At 39.3% G+C, this 21182-nt stretch overlaps 1 protein-coding gene across 20 annotated transcripts in view; it reads right to left on the minus strand.

Annotated features, from left to right (window-relative positions):
- Positions 1-21182, minus strand: part of BBS9 (Bardet-Biedl syndrome 9) — a 458699-nt gene that overhangs the window by 40459 nt on the left and 397058 nt on the right. For all 20 annotated transcript variants that reach the window (XM_081533569.1, XM_081533584.1, XM_081533581.1 and 17 more), the window contains one exon: positions 19979-20201. In XM_081533569.1, coding sequence (XP_081389695.1) covers positions 19979-20201 — 223 coding nt within the window. The remainder of the gene's footprint in view (positions 1-19978; positions 20202-21182) is intronic.

Here is a 21182-nt window from a genome sequence, read left to right on the forward strand (position 1 = left end):
ATAAAAACAGTCTCAGAGCACCTGAATCAAAGCCTATACCCAGGTGTGGCTAATCTCATAATAGTTAATGAATGAGTCTCATAAGGATTTCCAGAGTTACAGCAAGTTTGGACCAAGCTCCTTCATTAAGTAATGCGACTGTAAAAATGTCTTCTTTTAGAAAAGGAAGCAGTCAAATCATTTGTAATGTAATGAGGAGATTGAAGTAAGTCTCGCTATCTTGTTACTACCAAGAATAATCCAACATGATACCTAGACCAGTTTGGAAAACAGCCAGTTGTTCTACATTTCAGGGTCAGGAAAGAGATATAACCTATACAGAAATTCATCCAGCACCAAGAGCCTACCATATGCAAATCTATGCCAACAAATAGGGGTACCAAGGGCACAACACACACCTTCTACACTCAAGGAGTCCACAGCAGGGTTGCATTAGGGTATACCAATCTCTATAATACAATGCAATCCCACATAGGGTGCAATGGGCAAATGGGGATAGAACTATGACTCAGGGAGAGAGGGTATTCGGAGTAGGGAGAGAGGCAGGAATGGTCTCAGACAGTATCCGAACTGTAAAAGTTCACATGAGTCAGCCAGCTAGAATATACAAGATGGGAATCCTAGGCAGAGGAGTTGTGTGCCTGAGGACAACGGAGACCTGAGAACAAGGGAAAAACATGCTTCCTTCCGGGAGTCTGTGGATAGCTCAGAATGGTAGCTGCCTAATTGGCAAGTACGAGCGAAGGGGCTGGAGACACAGAAGTCAGATCACAATGGGACTCAGGAGTTGTGGCAGGTAACCGGCAGTTTACTGTGAAGGCAACCAGGACTTCATCTCAGGAGGGACATCATCACATCATATGTGTCTGTATGGGTTGCCCAAGATATGTAAATTCAACTAGCAGCATATTGGGCCGAGATTTTTCAGGACCTGGATAATGGTTGGTCAGGTGAGCATTCAATTGCCAGCCTGGTTAATCTCCTATGTCCAAGCCACAATATTATTTTTATTGGGTAAGCTGCCGTCTAAAGCATCAGTCAGGCAAGCCAGCTGGTTCACCCTTCCTCTATGCCCAACAGCTAAATGATGATGTCATAACACTATGGGCAATTCTTGGCATTTACTTCTTAAAAAAAAAACCCTAAAAACGCATGGTTGGCTAACTCCATTCTTAAAGAGTAGCTTATATCACTTGTACTCTCCTGACACCAGAAATTAAAAAAAGAAAATGTCAAGAGTTACAGAGTTCTATTTTATCATCGTCAAATATCCTGTGGCTTTAGAGCAATTATCATTGTGCTTTACCTATCAGCTATGCAATGTTTATTTCTGGTTTTCTAGGGACACAAACATGTTTAGGAAATCAACTACGAAGATAAGTGTGGCCATTGGGGACAATTCTTGTGCTAACCATCACTTTCACCAAAAGCAGGGAGCAGGGTCATGAATCATCTGTGACCACTTATACTTAAGCTGAATACATTAAAATTTAATGGTTTCAACACAAGAAGCCAGTCATAAGTCTGCACATCAAGGCACTAATGTGTTGGGCCTAATTGTACTTAGATGAAGTAAGTCAGGAATGCATGGCAGCCAACCATATTTTGCTGTAAAATGAAAATTATGAATCTCTAATCACAAGTAAGGATTCTTTTTTATAATTCATTATTCATGGTTTAATTCACTTTAAATTATTCATTTTCTCAAATGTTATTGCTATGGCCTTTTAAACTTTTCTACTCCTCCAGTTTCAAGTGATAAATGCTTTAGAACTGAGTGGTCTCAGGCCTTTGAATATAATAAAGTACTGCTTCAACATGTTGCTGGCTCTGCTCAAAACCACTCCAGATTATGAATGCACATTGACTATTCAAGTTTAGGACTGTCACCTTTCATTTGGTCTAAGAGATAACAGGTTCATAAAAAATGTCCTATTTCAAGAATTGTCATTTCTAATAAACCCTAAGCTTTGAAACAAGGCCTCCTCTATGATCTGGCCCCTACTCAGTTTACCAATCCCGTCCCCTGTCATGCTCCCCGGTCACCTTGGCCTTCTTTCCTACTTGCTTTGCATTTCCTGTTCCCTCTCTCTGGGACATCTACTGCTTCCCCTACTTTCACTCCCAACCCCACCAAGGGCATCTTCCTACAGATGGCTCCTTCCCATCTCACTGCAGATAACCCCTCTTTAGGAAGGGTTCCCCAATCCTTCCTCTCTCTGCTGGTTACTCTTTACCACACTACCTTGCTTATTGCCTTCATATTATTCATTACAGTTTGTAATTATCTTTTTATGTGTTTGTGTATTGCCTTCCTTCCCCAACTGGGATGGATGGTTTATTAGGGCAGAGCCTTCATCTATTTTGTTCACCTCTGTACACCTAGACTTCTGTATGGTAATAGGCACATAATAAGTACTCAATAATGATTTATATAATAAACACAATTTTAATTCCAAGAGATAATGATTATAGTATATTTTAACCTGAAATCACCTCTTCAGTTAAAGAGGTACAATTTATCCCCAATTCTCTTCACATCCTTCTATGAACTGACTATGAGGCATCAAAGGCTCTGCCCAAGCAATCAGCAGAGTCACAGGAAGTAGAACTTGGGACAGTTTCTGGTGGAGGGTTGTATCACAAACACACAGAGAAGGATACTGAGATCCTAACAGTTAGAGGTAAAGAAAAAGAAATTGAGGTTCACAGAGGTTGAGTGAAAACCATCTGTCTGTATTTCAGCATCCTGCATTCCATGGATAATTCCAAGCATCCAAGTCAACAGGAAGATCTTCAAAAAGAAAAGAGCCTAGAAGCAACTTGGAGAACTATCAACTTGGATCAACTCCTTAGAAATGCTACAAAACCATGTGTAGCTTATTTTCAGACTGAACCCTTCTCGTGGATAGAGAAAGAAGACAGACACTCTTTGCCCAGGATCACCCCTCATCAGCTGTCATGGTCCACCACCACTGCTTTCCTTGTTAGAGTCTCCTCTGGAAAAAAAAACCATTAACCAGATCATTTTATGCACAGGAGTTAAATACAAAAGGAAAGGAACTAAATAGGTCAAGTTAATAAACAGTAAGTCTGTGAGTTATTGAAATATATTTTCACAATAAAAATCAAAGTCTGACTGGCACCTTTGAGCATATTATGCTTTCTCAAATTAAGTGATGTTTCTGGCTAGCGCACAATGTGTTACTACAATAAGGAAACCTTAGATTCAGATATTAAATATGAATTCATGATGATAGCCTTTTAAGTAATTCAAAAAGCTATTCAAATGGAAACTGAGTGTATAATTATTAATATTAGACATTCTTGGCAAAGGTAAGTAGAAAAAGTAAAAGATCTTCAGATAAGCAGTCCACTTAAGAATCTTGGGATTATTGAGAGATGACTTTACAAGTATTGAAGACAAGGTTATCAAGGGTTTTTCTTAGTAACAATAAGTTTTTTCATGACACTTTTTTGAAATATTTTTACTGGCATTTGTAGGAGACCTGAAGCCAGGAGAAGAAAGGTAACTGGTCTTGTTATGAAATCCATGCCTAAAATGATAAAGGCTCAGAAAAAGGGGATTAAGTAAATATTTGCTAAATAACTGATGAGCCAGATAAATAGTAGAGAAATATTAAAGATTAACTTTCAACTCCCAGTCTCACATATAACCCTTTAGATTAGGCTGATTTTCATTCAGACAGTCTTGTACTTCTCATGGCTTGCACTTCACATTACTTATTAAAACAAGATTTTGAAATGTCTACTGAAGTCATTCAAAAATTGCTCTTTTGGACCTTAGGTGGCTAATGTAGCAATATAATTTACAGAGGATACATTATGTTAGACCTTACACTGATCCTGTGATGTTCTCAGATGCCCACCAAGGACTCCAGCAAATTGACACCTCTAAAGTCATTTTCCTGGCATCCTGAGACAAGTTTAGTGCCAGGTCTTCAAATATGAATAGCTCATATGTCATCCCATTATGCCACCTAGCCCCAGACAGCACACCTTTAAAACAGATTTATTTAGGCTATAAACTTACCGGACAGTGCCTCTGTCTTCAAATATATTACATTGAAACAGCTGGGAAAATAAAATCCCAACTTTCCAATGCTGAAATCTCTGAGGCCAACTTGAAGTATGAAGAGGCTATCAAATTCTATAACAGATGCAAATTTAGATGATGTTTTGTAATGTATTAAAGAAATAACTCACAAAAGGCAAAATATAAGACTGGCAAAACTCGAGGGTTCACCATCTTTGTGTTTTACTCACAGCCTCAGTAATACTACTCAACACAGTAAGTAGTAGGGATTTCACAAATTTAATTCAAAAGTAGTTCCAGATAGGGAACATATTCCACTAGAACGTCCGAGTATATAATTCACTTGAAGACATTCTTTATCTAATGAATCTTTGAGATTATTAAATAACCCATAAGAAATTAGTCTATATCTCAAGAAAATCACCTAGTGACATTGGGAATAAAAATACACAATACTACATAACGTTATACTCTGCCAAGTGTCATCAGCTTGTATAAACAAAAATAGTAATCATGCATTTTGTGTTCACATGGAGTTTATACTCTAAATAACAATGATATACAGCACATAGAGAACCAGAGAGTGTAACAAAAAGTGCCAATGTGAAGTACTGACAGTAAGTGTAGGGTTGAAACATATGAAATTGCAAACATTATTTTATCTATAGGAATTAGAATAATTAGCTAAGGGTAGAATATTCAGGGAAGGCTTCCTACAGGAAAAGCAGACATGAGATAAGCACTCAAATTAACTTGGATATAACTGAACTCATGACCTGTTTCCATCAAGCTTCATCCTCTTCCAAAGATGCCTTCTCAATGAATGGAGCACCAGCCAACTGGAACAAGCAATCCAGGACCCCACCCCAATATTTCTCTTTTCCAATTAACCCTTCAGTTCAGATCAGTCACTTAGTCGTGTCTGACTCCTTGCGACCCAATGGACCGCAGCACACCAGGCCTCCCTGTCCATCACCAACTCCCGGAGTTGGACCCAAAATCATGTCCATTGAGTCGGTGATGCCATCCAACCATCTTATACTCTGTCATCCCCTTCTCCTTCTGCTCTCAATCTTTTCCAGCATCAGGGTCTTTTCAAATGAATCAGCTCTTCGCATCAGGTGGCCAAAGTATTGGAGTTTCAGCTTCAACATCAGTCCTTCCAATGAACACTCAGGACTGATCTCCTTTAGGATGGACTGGTTGGATCTCCTTGCTGTTCAAGGGACTCTCAAGAGTCTTCTCCAACACCACAGTTCAAAAGCATCAATTCCTCGACGCTCAATTTTCTTTATAGTCCAACTCTCACATCCATGCATGACCACTGGAAAAACCATAGCCTTGACTAGACAGGCCTTTGTTGGCAAAGTAATGTCTCTGCTTTTTAATATGCTGTCTAGGTTGGTCGTAACTTTCCTTCCAAGGAGTAAGGGTCTTTTGATTTCATGGCTGCAGTCACCATCTGCAGTGATTTTGGAGCCCCTCAAAATAAAGTCAGCCACTGTTTCCACTGTTTCCCCATCTATTTCCCATGAAATGATGGGACCACATGCCATGATCTTAGTTTTATGAATGTTGAGCTTTAAGCCAACTTTTTCACTCTCCTCTTTCACTTTCATCAAGAGGCTCTTTAGTTCTTCTTCGCTTTCTGCCATAAGGGTGGTGTCACCTGCATATCTGGGGTTACTGGTATTTCTCCCAGCAATCTTGATTCCAGCTTGTGCTTCATCCAGCCCAGTGTTTCTCATGATGTACTCTGCATATAAGTTAAATAAGCAGGGTGACAATACACAGCCTTGAAATACTCCTTTTCCTATTTGGAACCAGTCTGTTGTTCCATGGCCAGTTCTAACTGTGGCTTCCTGACCTGCATACAGATTTCTCAAGAGGCAGGTAAGATGGTCTGGTATTCCCATTTCTTTCAGAATTTTCCACAGTTTATTGTAAGCCACACAGTCAAAGGCTTTGGCATAGTCAATAAAGCAGAAACAGATGTTTTTCTGGAACTCTCTTGCTTTTCGATGATCCAGCAGATGTTGGCAATTTGATCTCTGATTCCTCTGCCTTTTCTAAAACCAGCTTGAACATCTGAAAGTTCACAGTTCATGTATTGCTGAAGCCTGGCTTGGAGAATTTTGAGCATTACTTTACTAGCATGTGAGATAAGTGCAATTGTGCGGTAGTTCGAGCATTCTTTGGCATTGCCTTTCTTTGGGATTGGAACGAAAACTGACCTTTTCCAGTCCTGTGGCCACTGCTGAGTTTTCCAAATTTGCTGGCATATTGAGTGCAGCACTTTCACAGCATCATCTTTTAGGATTTGAAATAACTCAACTGGAATTCCATCACCTCCACTAGCTTTGTTCGTAGTGATGCTTCCTAAGGCCCACTTGACTTTGCATTCCAGGATGTCTGGCTCTAGGTTAGCGATCACTCCATTGTGATTATATGGGTCATGAAGACTTACGTCCAATCAATTAACAAATCTGCTCATTTTCTCTTCTGAAGAAGTTCTCATGGCTATCTATCTTCTTGATTTCCCTGCTACTTTCCAAGTCTGAGCCTCTATAATCTCTTGCCTCATAGTATTTACCTCACTTTGTAACTGGATATTTGTATGACTGGGCTTCTTTGGTGGCTAGATAGTAAGGAATCTTCCTGCAATGCAGGAGACCCGGATTCAGTCCCTGGGTTGGAAAGATCCCCTAGAGAAGGAAATGGCAACCCACTTGAGTATTCTTGCCTGGAGCCTGGTGGGCTACAGCCCATGGGGTCTTAAAGAGTTGGACACAACTGAGTGACTAACACTCACTTCCACATCTGTATGATTATTTCATTAATTTACAAAATAGACTACATGTTATACAGAATGTATTAGAACCTCAGGTAGAAATCTGTCAGCTCCCACCTCTGCCCTCATCTTGCTCCATCTTAGCAGCATGTGACAATGCTGACCTTGGAAATTCTCCCCTCTTGGCTTCCATGTGGCTCTTTTCTCACAGTTTTCCTTTTACTCATTCCTTGGCTACTTCTCTTCAATTTCCAATGTTGGTTCCTTCCCTTCTTCCTGACCTCTAGATGCTGGAAAGCCTCAAGGTTTAGATGAGGCCTCCCTTCTCTTTTCTCTCTCCATGAGTGAGCCCGTCCAGCTTCAAAGACTGTGATACAGAGGCTGCCATCTCCCAACAGTCTCCCCTGAGCACCAGACCACTCAGTGTTTACAACTGGGTGTCCACTAGGCTTCACAAATGGAATAGGTCCAAAACTGAGTCGTTTACTCTGTCCTTCCCATCATCCACATTCAAACACACACTGTTCTTCCTCCAGATTCCCTCATTTCACCAACAATACTACTTTCTACCTTGTTACTAAAGCCAACATTCCAGAAGTCATCTCCGCTTCCTTGTCTGACCCCTTACGTGCAATCCATCACCATGTTCTACATATTCCAGCCTCTGAAATATGCCATCATCACAACCCCAGTCATCATCACCTCTCACCTACATGTCTAAAATAGTCTCTCTAGCTCTCCCTCTGTTTCAATTCCAGCTGTTTTCCAAATCATTCTGGACACACTAGCCATAGTAATTCTTGAAAACACAGATCAGATCACATAATTTCCCTGCTTAAAACCATTTGATGGCTTCCTACTACTCACAGTGTGTGTATGCGTGTGTGTGTGTGCATGCATGTGTGTGTGTGCGCACGTGTGCACACTCAGTAGCATTTGACTCTTTGGGACCCTATGGACTATAGCCCACCAGGTTCCTCTGTCGATGGAATTTTCCAAGCAAGAATACTGGAATGGGTTGCCATTTCCTTCTCCAGTGGATCTTCCTGAAGCAGGGATCGACCTGTGTCTCTTGCATCTCCTGAATTGGCAGGTGGATTCTTTAATAATAGTGCCACTTGGGAAGCCCACTACTCATAAGGTAACATCTAAATTCCTGACCATGGAATGTAAGGACTATCACATGATGTGGCTCTCCCTTCCTCATTAAGATCAAGCCATCAACTATATTTTGAATACATCGAGCCCCTTCTAGCCTCCAGCCCTTTAAATTCTTTTTTCTTCAGCTTTATTGGGTATAATTAACAAAGATGTAAGAGATTTAAAGTTTACATGTGATAATTTGATATATGATATGGTGGGAGAGTATTCCCCTCGATGATTTAATTAACACATTTATTAGCTCAGATACTTACATGTGTGCCTGTATGTGTATGAATATGAACTACTCTTAGCAAATCCAGGCTTTTGAATCCTATTCTTTCAGCTTGGAATGCTACTCCCTTAGTTCCTCATTTCTTGTCTTCCAAATCACAGAAACCTTCTCCAATCACACTGTTTAAAGTAGCCCCCATCTGCGCAACTCTTTCAACTTCCTATTTGTTTCACTGCACATAATTCAACCTGCAGTTCTCCTATTTAGCCGTACAACCGCTTATTATCTGACTCCTATGCCAGAAGGTAAGCTCCCATGAGGGGGGGAATCTCTCTTCTTAATCAGCATATTCCAGTGCCCAGTAGAGTGCCTGGAACATGACAGTGTTGTTTTTTTTTTTAATTTTTGTTAAAAAACAAACAAAAAAAAAACAGTCTTTCATGAAGAAAACTCCTTTCCCCCTTTGAAAAATTTTACACATGCTCATTATGCCACTAATATTGTTCCCTACGCCAAAGATGAACTGTTTACAGATACTGTTATTAGCTTTATCCCAAAATTATATATGTGACCACAGTATAATTGGTATAATTTATAAGTCTGGAGGGTAATAAATAGAATCAATGTAATATAGCAGAGGAAAACTGGGCAAAGTTTAGAAATGAGAAAGTAACACCAGAAAAGAAAAGGTGGACTGTTTACCACTGTGCCTGTAGTACCTAGAACAGTGCCTGAAACATACTACATACTCAAAAAAAATTTCACTTTGAGGTCTCAACCTTGGCTTTGTCCATGATATGTTTTTAAAATGGAAATGGTGGCTGAAGTTCATCATTTATAAATTTATAAAGTGTAAAAATTATCAATGATTTTCCATGAGATGACATGTCAAGTTTTAAAAATTTAGCAGTCTTGTATTTTATCTAATTTTGAAAGGAAAGATTTATCTCTTAAAAAAATAAAAACAAGTAACAATATTAGCTAACTTATCTGCTATATATGACTAAATGTCCCACTGACAAAGTATGCTGTATCAAACTTTATTTTTTCACGTTTCAGTTCAGTTCGGTCACTCAGTCGTGTCCGACTCTTTGCGACCCCATGGACAGACTTGCAGCACGCTAGGCCTCCCTATCCATAGAGTTGACTCAAACTCATGTCCATTGAGTCGGTGATGCCATCCAACCATCTCATCCTCTGTCGTCCCCTTCTCCTGCCTTCAATTTTTCCCAGCATCAGGGTCTTTACCAATGAGTCAGTTCTTCCCATCAGGTGGCCAAAGTACTGGAGTTTCAGCTTCAGCATCAGTCCTTCCAATGAATATTCAGGACTGATTCCTTTAGGATGGACTGGTTGGATCTCCTTGCAGTCCAAGGGACTCTCAAGAGACTTCTCCAGCACCACAGTTCAAAAGCATCAATTCTTCGGTGCTCAATTTTCTTTATAGTCCAACTCTCACATCCATACATGACTACAGGAAAAACCATAGCTTTGACCAGACGGATCTTTGTTGGCAAAGTAATGTCTCTGCTTTTTAATATGCTGTTTAGGTTGGTCATAACTTTTCTTCCAAGGAGTAACTGTCTTTTAATTTCATGGCTGCAGTCACCATCTGCAGAGATTTTGGAGCCCCCCAAATAAAGTCAGCCACTGTTTCCACTGTTTCCACTGTTTCCCCATCTATTTGCCATGAAGTGATGGGACCAGATGCCATGATCTTAGTTTTCTGAATGCTGAGCTTTAAGCCAACTTTTTCACTCTCCTCTTTCACTTTCATCAAGAGGCTCTTTAGTTCTTTTTCACTTTCTGCCATAAGGGTGGTGTCATCTGTATATCTGAGGTTATTGATATTTCCCCCAGCAATCTTGATTCCAGCTTGTGCTTCATCCAGCCCAGAGTTTCTCATGATGTACTCTGCATATAAGTTAAATAAGCAGGGTGACAATATACAGCCTTGACATACTCCTTTTCCTATTTGGAACCAGTTTGTTGTTCCATGTCCAGTTCTAACTGTTGCTTCCTGACCTGCATACAGATTTCTCAGGAGGCAGGTCAGGTGGTTTGATATTACCATCTCTTTAAGAATTTTCCACTGTTTGTTGTGATCCACACAGTCAAAGCCTTTGGCATAGTCAATAAAACAGAAGTAGATGTTTTTCTGGAACTCTCTTGCTTTTTTGATGACCCAACGGATGTTGGCAATTTGATTTCTGGTTCCTCTGTCTTTTCTAAATCCAGTTTGAACATCTGGAAGTTCACGGTTCACATACAGATGAAGCCTGACTTGGAGAATTTTGAGCATTACTTTACTAGCATGTGAGATGAGCGCAATTGTGCAATAGTTTGAACATTCTTGGCATTGCCTTTCTTTGGGATTGGAATGAAAACTGACCTTTTCCAGTCCTGTGGCCACTGCTGAGTTTTCCAAATTTGCTCACATACTGAGTGAAACCCATGAAACTTCACACTTGAACCCTTGGTATCTGCCATTCCATTTGCTTATAACTAGTAAGCTGGGGCCCTGCATGCCTTGCCATACTACTTACTAGTACAATGTATTTACTTCTTGTTTTATGGAGTTTAAATTTGATTCTTGTTTTATGGGCTTTAAAGCCATAAATATCTTAGAACAAAAGCCAAAAATATCTTAGAACAACCAATATGCAAATGCCTATACTAAATAAAAATCTTCCTATCAGTATCAGCATAAATGACAGCTTCTGAAGCTAGAGAGTGATATCATATTTTTCAGGAACATTTTGCACATGACATGGAATATTGCTCAGAAAGCAAATCTGAGAGAAATACAAAAATTCTAACTAACCACAATACTATTTATTTTAAAAATCAAACATTTTAAAAACAAAAAGCTACCTTTTAAAAAGCATAGAGTTGAGACATATTGTACAGAGAAATACAACTAAAGGTGTTTTACTTTTCAGAATCAGGTTATATACTCTAAGAGCCACTAGATACAAGAGAATAGTTTTTCATTTTCATTTTTAATTGTTTAGGAAATATCACATTACACATAAATCAAAAGGGGCTAATTATTCCAATAATTTATTTGAATAAACACACTAAAAATGTTTTTATTTCAAAGTTTAATGTGAAAAGTGTGTTTTAAAGGCTGGGAGCACAGACCTGACTTCATTCCACAGTTCTAACTGCAAGAACATCATCATTCCTTGTGAGGGCTGCATAGTGTCAGAAGCAGAAGGTCATTCCTAGTTTAGGCTAGGTATTTTGGCCAGAAATAAAAATGACTAAGCCACAGGAATGGGCCACCTTGCTGGATCTGCCCCATCTATCTGTGAGTACTTTCATTATGCATATATTTTAATGAAAATAATATGATATAAAATAAGTTTCAATGACTGTCTCAAGTAAGTAACTGACAAGTTGATTCTAAGCACTTGAAATACTTTATCCAGGCACCCTAAAATCTAAAGGAGAATGAAAAACAATACATACAATTTTAATAATCCTGAATTTCTACTGAAAGCAGAGAAGTTATTATTGAAGACCAAATTCCTCAGAGAGAGAACAGGTTCTGGGAGTAACAGTTTAAGGAACGAAAATAGGATATGTGTTTACTCCAATTTGGAGGTGACCCAGTAAAACCTTACTATTGAAGACAGACTCACTGAGGTAGCTGAAGTTCAGCTAGGGGTAAAAGTTGAGAGGAAGAAAACTAGAAAAAATTTTTTACAAGTTGAATCAGCAGAAATCCCTTCAAATCATCAGCTGCTGGAATAAATACAAATTTTTTATCCTCACATTTGAATATAAAATAGTCTCATATATCAATTAAATATGGGAGAAAAGTTATTTTTTTATATCATACAAAGCCTCAGCGATAAGTATCTTCCCAAGGGATGCTCCAGTGCTACGGAGGTACTCCTTCTTTTGGTCAACCTACACAATTTTCAATGATATTGAAAATTACAGTTAGGGTTTCCACTATAATATCTCATATGAGATTAATCCAAAGAAAAGACAGCTCACATTTACAGCTGGATGAGGGTAAAAATGTACATATTACAGATCTGTTCATAAGACATGACTGAAGAAATAGAAATAGTGATGTACTTTAAGAGTTATTTAATTCATCCCCCTACTTTTAGGCAGGGTTTTTCCCAAATTATCTTCAGACTGTTGACTATCTGCATTAGTTTAAACATCTGCAGGGAAGGAAATTCCTCAAACTGCCCTGGTATTCTACTCCTGTTTTAACAGCCCTACTTCCAAGAAACTGGGCTTTGGTAATCACATTGTAATTAGTTACCAGCCGGCTTGTCTATCAACAAGTATTTGTTAAGTACACACAGGGAGAACGTTATTCTATTAGGTCTTCGATGGTAGACCTTCCCCTATAGTTACTCCTAATTGCTTCTCCTGTCAAATACAGCTCTAATCCTGGATTCAAATATTCTTCCATTAACCTTTCTTCATTCCATTATGGACTCTCTATTACAATGGATGACCCAGGAATTGAACCCAGGTCTCTTGCATTGCTGGTAGATTCTTTACCGTCTGAATCATCAGGGAAGCCTCATAATTATTAAATAGGAGCAACCCTATTAAAAACTGAATGCTTTCTTTACTTCTAACAATATAGTTTGATTTTCAAAACAATTTTGAAGCAATATGCTGTTTCAAAACAAGGTGGTGCTATCTCAGTATTTCAATGAGAAAATTGTAGCTCTAGAGGAAGAAGTAGCTGCACAATTGCTAAACAGCTGAGCTTATCCCTCCCACAGCAGCCACTGCAAATCAACCTTAATTTACTGACTCACCATTCACCCCCTTCCTGCTCTCTTGAAGATTATTATAAAACTTTACTTCTCCAAAGCTCATGTGGCTGGAGTTCATGAAATGTTCTTTTTTAAAAATCTCCCTATATTTCCAATTTATATCTAGCTTCTCATTTTTTTCCCTTCTCAAATACTCTTTTCAGTTTAACTGTATTCTAGATTATTCCTCTGCTTCCTCAAACCTCCCCATTTAATGTGAATGTTGGATTTTTAGCCCTCTCATCTTACCACCACTCCCCACCCTTCAAACATCTTGAAATATATTTTCTAAAGAGAAGAAAAGGAAAAGAAATAAAAACCTTGATAACAGCCTACTTCTTCTTGCATTTGCCTTCCTATACTGTTCCTTCCAGTTACAGAGGATCTTTCCTTGACCTTCTGTCCTAAATAGTACTGACATCATTTCTGCTGGAAATTCCTTGAAATTCACCCCCTCCATGTAGAATCCACTTCTTATCTGGCTCTGCAGATAAATCCCAAATCCAGTGTTCCCTGCCTCTGCCTTCACTACCATAGTGTTCATCCAATGACAGAGTTTCAGTAATGGCCTCTAAGCTGAGGACACTAAAATCTACTTTTAAGCTTTAATCTTTCCCTTCAACTCAAATCCCTCAGCTATTAACATATCTCTTTTCTTGGATGCATCTTAGTCATCTCAAGCTCACTGTATTTGAAATGAAGCACATTATTCATAACAAAATTACAAACTTAATGATTTCCATCAGTGCAAATGAAAAACTTGATGAAACTTCTATATTCTTCCCTATTTTTCATACTCCTCTTTCTCCTGTGTACCACTATCAGATTAGTATGTCTAAAACACAGGGAGTTAATTTTGCTTTGTTTTTTAAACCACTTTTCAAAATGGAATAGAACGCTGTCCTTTATAAATCACTTATATCTTAATCTATAACAGCTTCCTTCACCATTTGTTCAACCTCTTTTATCTAGCTTTTCAAGTTCCTATATCAGCTGGTGCTTACTGATCTATCAAACTAAATTTCCAACCTGAAATTTAAGCAGTTTACTTATAGACCCATATCTCCTTGCTTAAATTAAGAACTCTAACTATAGTATATGCCACTGTCCTTTCTAAAAATCTAAAATTCACACCTACTTTAAGACTTAGCTTCTTTATAAACAGCTCCACTGATTCATTCTAAAAACATAAGGTAGACCAAAGTTAGTTTCCTATTTTTGATACTAGACTACTGTCTATGAAATGTCACCATTGGGGAAAGCTGGATGAAGAGTATCTGGGATTCTATGTAGTATTTTTGCATCTTCCTATGAGTCTGTAATTATTTCAAAATAAGAAGTTTAAAAAATATATGATGGGCATCAACTATATATATATACTAGGCATAAGCAGGATGCTATTTTCACAAAAAAAGAATAAAATTTAAGTCCTTCATGCATTTAGCTATTATCTGGAGGCATTATGGACTGACTTGTGTCCTCCCCAAAATTCACAGGTTGAAGCCCTAACCAGTCACCACCCAATGTGGCTGTATTTGGAAATAGGACCTTTAAAGAGGTAATTAAGGTTAAATGAGGTCATGAGGGTGAGGCCCCAACCCAAAAGTACCAGTGTCCTTGTAAGAGGAAGAAAACACACCAGGAGTGTGCACCCAGAGAAAAAGGCCATGTGCAGGCACAGATGCACAAAGCAGACTGGAAAAGACAACCCCAAGCAGGTCAGGAACAGTTTCTGATAGCAAAAGAGAAGTTACGAAAATGAGAATGTTCTAAGAAGGGAATAGTCTTATTGAAGAAGTCTTCAGAGCAGACTGAGGTTTATAGGCAAAGTGTTCACCTAACTTATAATTATGAAGTCACTTGTGAAAAGGGTAGAAAATTGCTCAGAGATCAATAATTTGCATGATTTGGCCTATTTTTAGAGATGAGATGTAGAGGTAGGAAGGAGGCAGAATTCATAAACAAGCTGCACAAACTCCTGAAGAACCTGTATATTTGTTTATCACAACTGAAATATAAACAAGCCCCATAAACACAGGTCATTGCCCTTGAATACTGTAAAAGTCATTAATTTTCCTCATTTATGAAACTGATCATTTTTCCTTACTACCATTGCTGATACTACAGTCATTTTATTGTTGGCATTTTTACCACAGTCTCTTTTTATAAAAGTTACATATGTTAGTTGTAGGAAAATGTACACCTTATATGGAAGAGAAATAGTAGGAGGATGCTCAGATACCACCTGTAACTGCACCATCCAGGGTAATTATCATTAACACATACCTCAGTTCACATGCTTCTGGACCAGATCTTAAGAAGTAGATAGCTGAAACTCTGTCTTTTGCTTTCTGCCTTTGCTGACTTAACTTAGTAAGGCCTATCTTGCCTCCATATCTATGCATCTACCTCTATTTTGTTCTGTTGGGGCAGTTTCTTTCTTTCTTTTTTTTTTTTTTTTACATTTAAATCTCCTACCCATCTGAAATGTATTGTGGCACATGTTATGGACTAGGGAATCTACTTTTCCTCCAAATGGTTGGTCTGTTCCCAGCCACATTTTTCAGTTAATTCACCATGTCCTTTCTCCATTGCTTTGAAATGCCACATCAGCACATGAGACCAGAATTTAGGCTAGCGCATTCTAAATTCTTACATAATTGGGAGGAGGCGGATTCTCCTATGTTCTAATTATCTCAGCTGTAGTAATAAAAAAGAAAAGCATAATACAAAGATAGTCACTCAAAAACTAACTGGCCGCTTATAAAACTAGTCTCTACTCAAGTTTCTTTCCACATTCAACACTATATGAATCCCCACCTGCCACTGACTTCTTATGTTGGTTCATCTTTCAGTGATTGCTGGAAATTGTTACAAATACAGCATAAATGGGTTGCAGAGGGAAATTACAAACCTTGCAAATGATGCAAAATGCAATGCAAATTAGGTGTTATTAGCGAACCACTTGTACCACATGCATGGACAGTACCCAGGGAAAATCTGGCAATTGGTCCAGTTAACATGATGCTGCCGCTGCTGCTGCTGCCACTGCTAAGGCGCTTCAGTTGTGTCCGACTCTGCGTGACCCCATAGAGGGCAGCCCACGAGGCTCCCCTGTCCCTGGGATTCTCCAGGCAAGAACACTGGAGTGGGTTGCCATTTCCTTCTCCAATGCATGAAAGTGAAAAGTGAAAGTGAAGTCACTCAGACGTGTCCGACTCTTCGCGACCCCAGGGACTGCAGCCCACCAGCTCCTCCGTCCATGAGATTTTCCAGGCAAGAGTACTGGAGTGGGGTGCCATTGCCTTCTCCAAGTTAACAATGAAGTGAAGAAAACTGGTTAGCATAATGACAAGATAAATATTTCTGAAGAAAATCGTTTGCATAAAAATGATAGGCCCCTAGGAAAACGGATAACACGTTGGAATGTGTTTTCTTAAAAATGGCCTTCTTTGTAAAGGTGCTAGTTAGGCCAAACTTGAGTGTCCTTCATCATACCAGAAACAAAACAAAAACAAACACCTCACGCAATTCCTTCATAGCTGTCTCTAAGAACTGCTATAACATAACAGACATCACATAAATTTTGGCAAATATATGATAAACTTACTGCTGATTTTCATTTTACTTATTTTTCAAACAAATCTTTTGTTTTCCCAATGACAACAATGAAATGGTTCCAGTTTCAGATAGTCTTTTTCTGATACCAATTAGTCTCGAACCTTCCATAATCAATCTAGCAATGTAAGGTAAACCTCAGCCCTAAGCACCTGCAAGGATGAAGCAAACATGTATGAGAAAGTCAGCTAGACCACTAAAGGCATTCACATTTAGATTTTTAGAAAAACACTACATTGGTGGCCCTATGGAACTCTTGTTCTAAGGGTAGAATTCATATCACTGAGATGAAGAAAAAGACATATAATGAAAGTGCAATATTCCTCAGCAGAAAGATGTGAGTAGTAGAGATAAGAAGAGAAATATAAGTTTGATGGTTCTGTAATAAAAAGAATATCCAGTAAAGGTTAGGTTAAATGCTGATGGAGAATCTGAAGGGTGATAAAGGCAAGCAGGAGAAATGTGAGGCAACGAAGTCCTTAAGGTAATTCCCAGTGGGCAAGATTTTCAAATTCTGGACGCCAGGGAGGATGTTGTCATCATGGCCTTTACTGGAGCAAAGAAAGGGCACATACAAGGTGCCAGGCTCATAAAGTCAGGAGGCTAGAAAAGACCAAGGGTTTTTTATTCTGAGATGTTTATTCATCTGCCATTTAATAGGGAACATGGTAAAATTACACACACTCCTGCTTTTTAATGCCAACCACTAAGTCACTTCATCTTTCTAGGGCCTTCGTTACCTCAGCTGTTAGGTGAGGGAGGCAAACCAGATGATTTCTGAGTTCCTGCTCAACTATTAAAAAGAAGATTGTGTCTGTGAAAAATGTTTGGGTATTCATGTGTTCGGTCATCCACTCCTTTCTAGTATGCCACCTTACCTTCACGTATTCTGAAACAACTATGACAGGTAAACTAACATCATAAATTGCACAGTTACTGGTTTGAAGCAGAAATAACTCACAGTATTTCTTATTATCTCTGTAATAATGGTACCAAGTCACCTACCAAGATAATAAAAACTAAGAACACAGCAAATACAAGGTAAACCTTTATTATATTCCTCATAGCAAAGAAAAGAGATTGTGTGAAACAGTTTCTGCCCTTTTCTTCCCACAGTGTGACACCAATTTAAGTGAAAAGAAGGCCAGATTGAGAACAGATTACCCAGAGGAGGCTCTGGCTAGAAATCTATTTGTACCGTTGTGGTTTGTGTGGTCTAGTGTGGGAAGCACAATGGGCTAGAAGATTTCGAATCTAGACTAACCCTTCTGGTAACCATGTGACTCTGGGCAAGATATTTAGCTTTCCCTAACTCCATTGCTATTTGTAAAACAGCAATAATTTCCCATATTTCTTCTACCTCAAAAACATGCCAAGTACAGAAATTAGTGTGTGAAAAATTTGAGCTCCAAAGAGGAAAAGTATTATAGTCAATAATGAAGCATGGTAATGACAAAGAGAACTGATTTAACAATTTTTAAAAACTCACTATCATGACTGGATCACGGCAGGTGGGAGGGAGAGTCACTCAGCTAAAGCCAAACACCATTAAGTGAAAGCAAGCAATTGTGACCATGACAAACATGCACAGCTTCAATCACCCCAATGGGACGAACTCAGTTAGACTAGTGTGACAGGCACACACTTGGCTTACAGACTCCTGGTTTGTGAACAAACACATTTTCTACTTTCCTTCATTCTGTTCTTCCCTTCCCTCTCTTCCTCCATTCCTCACCATCTTCCTTCCAAACATTTAGAAATTTTACATCAAGGGTTTCTATGGACACAGCCCTGAAGTTGCTTCCAAATCTAGTTATTTAAACAAATGACTATAGTTCTATATTCAATAAATGTGGCATCCTAACAGTGGACAGCAATGGGTGAATGGAGGCCAAAGGACTAGTTAGGAGGATGCTAACAAGGACAAGATGAAGAAGACCTAAATTCAGATAAACTATTAGAACTGTTTCTATGTAGGAAAGCAATTCTATTCTGAAACACTATATTAGAAATATGATTTTCTAATAAAAGTTAGGTTCTGTCTGTGTATAATTAAGGTAAAAAATATTTCAAATCATAGACTATAAAATGCTATGATCCCATGCCAGTCACTCTCTTCACCCAAATTTAGAAGATGAATTATACATACAGCTATACAACGGCAGTAATTATAGTTTGAGTTTCTGAGTGTATCTCTGTTCCGAGAATTGTGCTAGGTGCTTTATAAACATATAAGGCCCTGGAAACAAGGAAGGCATTATTATACCAACTTTGAAAGGAGAGACTAGACTCTGGAAAGTTAAGTAACATATTCAAGTCATATGAGCAGTAAGGCATCAAGACAGGACCCAAACACTGGTCTGTCTGCCTCCAGAGCCTGTGCTTATTAGCTTATGCTATGCTGTCTCCATGTTTATCTTTTTAAAGTTTTCACTTGCATTCCTTTTTACTTCTAGGAATGCTGGTTGAGGGGGAAAGAAAACAGGAGGAAGAGCATCAGCATAGGGAGATAGGTGTACAAAAGACATATAAGGAAGAAGATGAAAAAAATCCACATCGCTTCCCATACTATGGTCCCTGTTTGAGGAGGAAATAGATGCTACAGCTGCTTCATTTCATAAACTCATTTACTCTGTGCTCCTTGCTGCTGCCATGAAGAGAGACACTAAGAAGATGGAGCAGGACTTGGGAGCTGCTGCCACTAAAGGACCAAAATGCAGTGCTCTTGACAGCTAAGCCCCTCTGATGGTGGGAAGGGCTGACCTGGATGCCCATGGCCATCACTGACTGCCCAGGTAGGGGCAACCTGGATCGCTCACCCTGGCACATAGCGGCCTCAGCCCTGAAGCCTGCTCATATTGCCTGATCTCCAGTTTTTTCTTTGTCTCTTCCCCCTTATTCTGGTGACCACAATTCAAGCAAACAGCAGAAGGGATGGGACTCATCTGGATTATATTAGCTGCTTGTATTACACTATTTACATTTATGAAATACGGTATCGCGAGATCACATTTAGTAAGATTTTCCTTAGAAATGGTTTTATTCTCTAATCCACTTTTTATTGGTTAGCAGCAAAACAAAGTGGATCATATATTTAAAAGCAGGGGGAAGACAAAAGACATACCATTCTAGAAATATCTAGCAAGCAAATACCCCAAGAATATTTATCCAAGTGATTACCCTGGGATATCCGAAGGGAAACGTGCAAGCAATTTTCTTGGCTATCATCACTTTAATATGAAATGTAAACCCCCAATACAGCCACAATAAAAGTCACATCCCTTTAATTTGGTCAAAGTCTTAATACAATTGTGTTTGGGGAGCATGAACGGAGTTCCTACCTGGCATGACCACGGTCTGCGGAGCTGCTGCATCAGTACTTAGGCAGAGACGTCCACCTTTGGCTAATCGATCGCACAGCAAGGTGATGTGCTTCTTCAATCGGCTTGTGTCTTTGGGTATGCCCAACTGGCTGCTGAGGTTCAAAGCCTGTTCCTTGGAACTCTTCGATAGGCAGGTCTTTAAGAGGTGAGAAAGAGCAGCATCCACCGTTTCTTCCCAGCCCTGGATGCAAAAGCCAATTTAGAATTTATGCAAAGATAACAAATGAGCAAAGTAAGCACTTTACCATTAACCAGGTTATAAGATTATGAGTGTTTAGGTCCCAGTGCTGCCAACTTGTTAAGAGCTTGGTGTCTGGTAGTCTGGAACAGTCTGGTTTTAAATTCTAGCTCTGTCTGCTATTTGAGCATGTTACTTAATTCCTCTTAGCTTCATCCTCATCTACAAATGAGGCTACTAATAATCTGTACCTCCAAGGGTTGGGGGTGATTAAATGAGATGGTACACAAGCAGCTTTTAGCCCTACGCCATGCATGATAATCATCATTATCTCAGGTATTGCTATGTTTGATGACCCAGAGGGTGAAGCCTAGGATTATAGTTCATTTTGCTGCTGAAGGAGAACCAGCCAAGATAGGAAGAGACTGGGGGAAACAGGAATGGAGAGAAAACCCTGGTGTGTCTGTCAGGATTGGTTCCATAGTCTTGGAGCTGCAGGCAGAAACCAGAGGAGCTTTGTCAAGAGGGACTTTGGGAGGTATAAGCCTATCCAGTCCCACTTCCCTGTCAAGGTGACAAAAAGTGACACAGAACGAGGCAGTGAGCCGTTTATCCGTTTTGGCTGGGGACAGTGTGGCTGTGCTATAGTGAAGACTGTGAGGAGGGCAGGTTCACCTCAGGACCCTACAGGCTGGAATTTTAGGGCTATCGATGGCAGACAGGGACCGCAGTGCCATCACAAAGGACTGGCATGAGGAAGCACCACACTCAGGTGGGTCCAGATAACAACAGGTGAGGAGGCTTGAATAGATAACAACAGGTAAGGAGGCTTGAAGGAGAAGAGCAGATTATGCTCTCCCACTGGACATGCCCAGAGATAACTGGGTGTGATTTTCAGGGGTTCCAGAGGTCCTAAGCATCAAAACAGAAAAGTGTGAGTGAAATCTGGGTATTACTACCAATGATTGCATTTGTATCCAGAGG

The sequence above is a fragment of the Giraffa tippelskirchi genome, chromosome 10, assembly GCF_054371585.1.
Source record: "Giraffa tippelskirchi isolate mGirTip1 chromosome 10, T2T-mGirTip1v1.2.pri, whole genome shotgun sequence".
Taxonomy (NCBI): domain Eukaryota; kingdom Metazoa; phylum Chordata; class Mammalia; order Artiodactyla; family Giraffidae; genus Giraffa; species Giraffa tippelskirchi.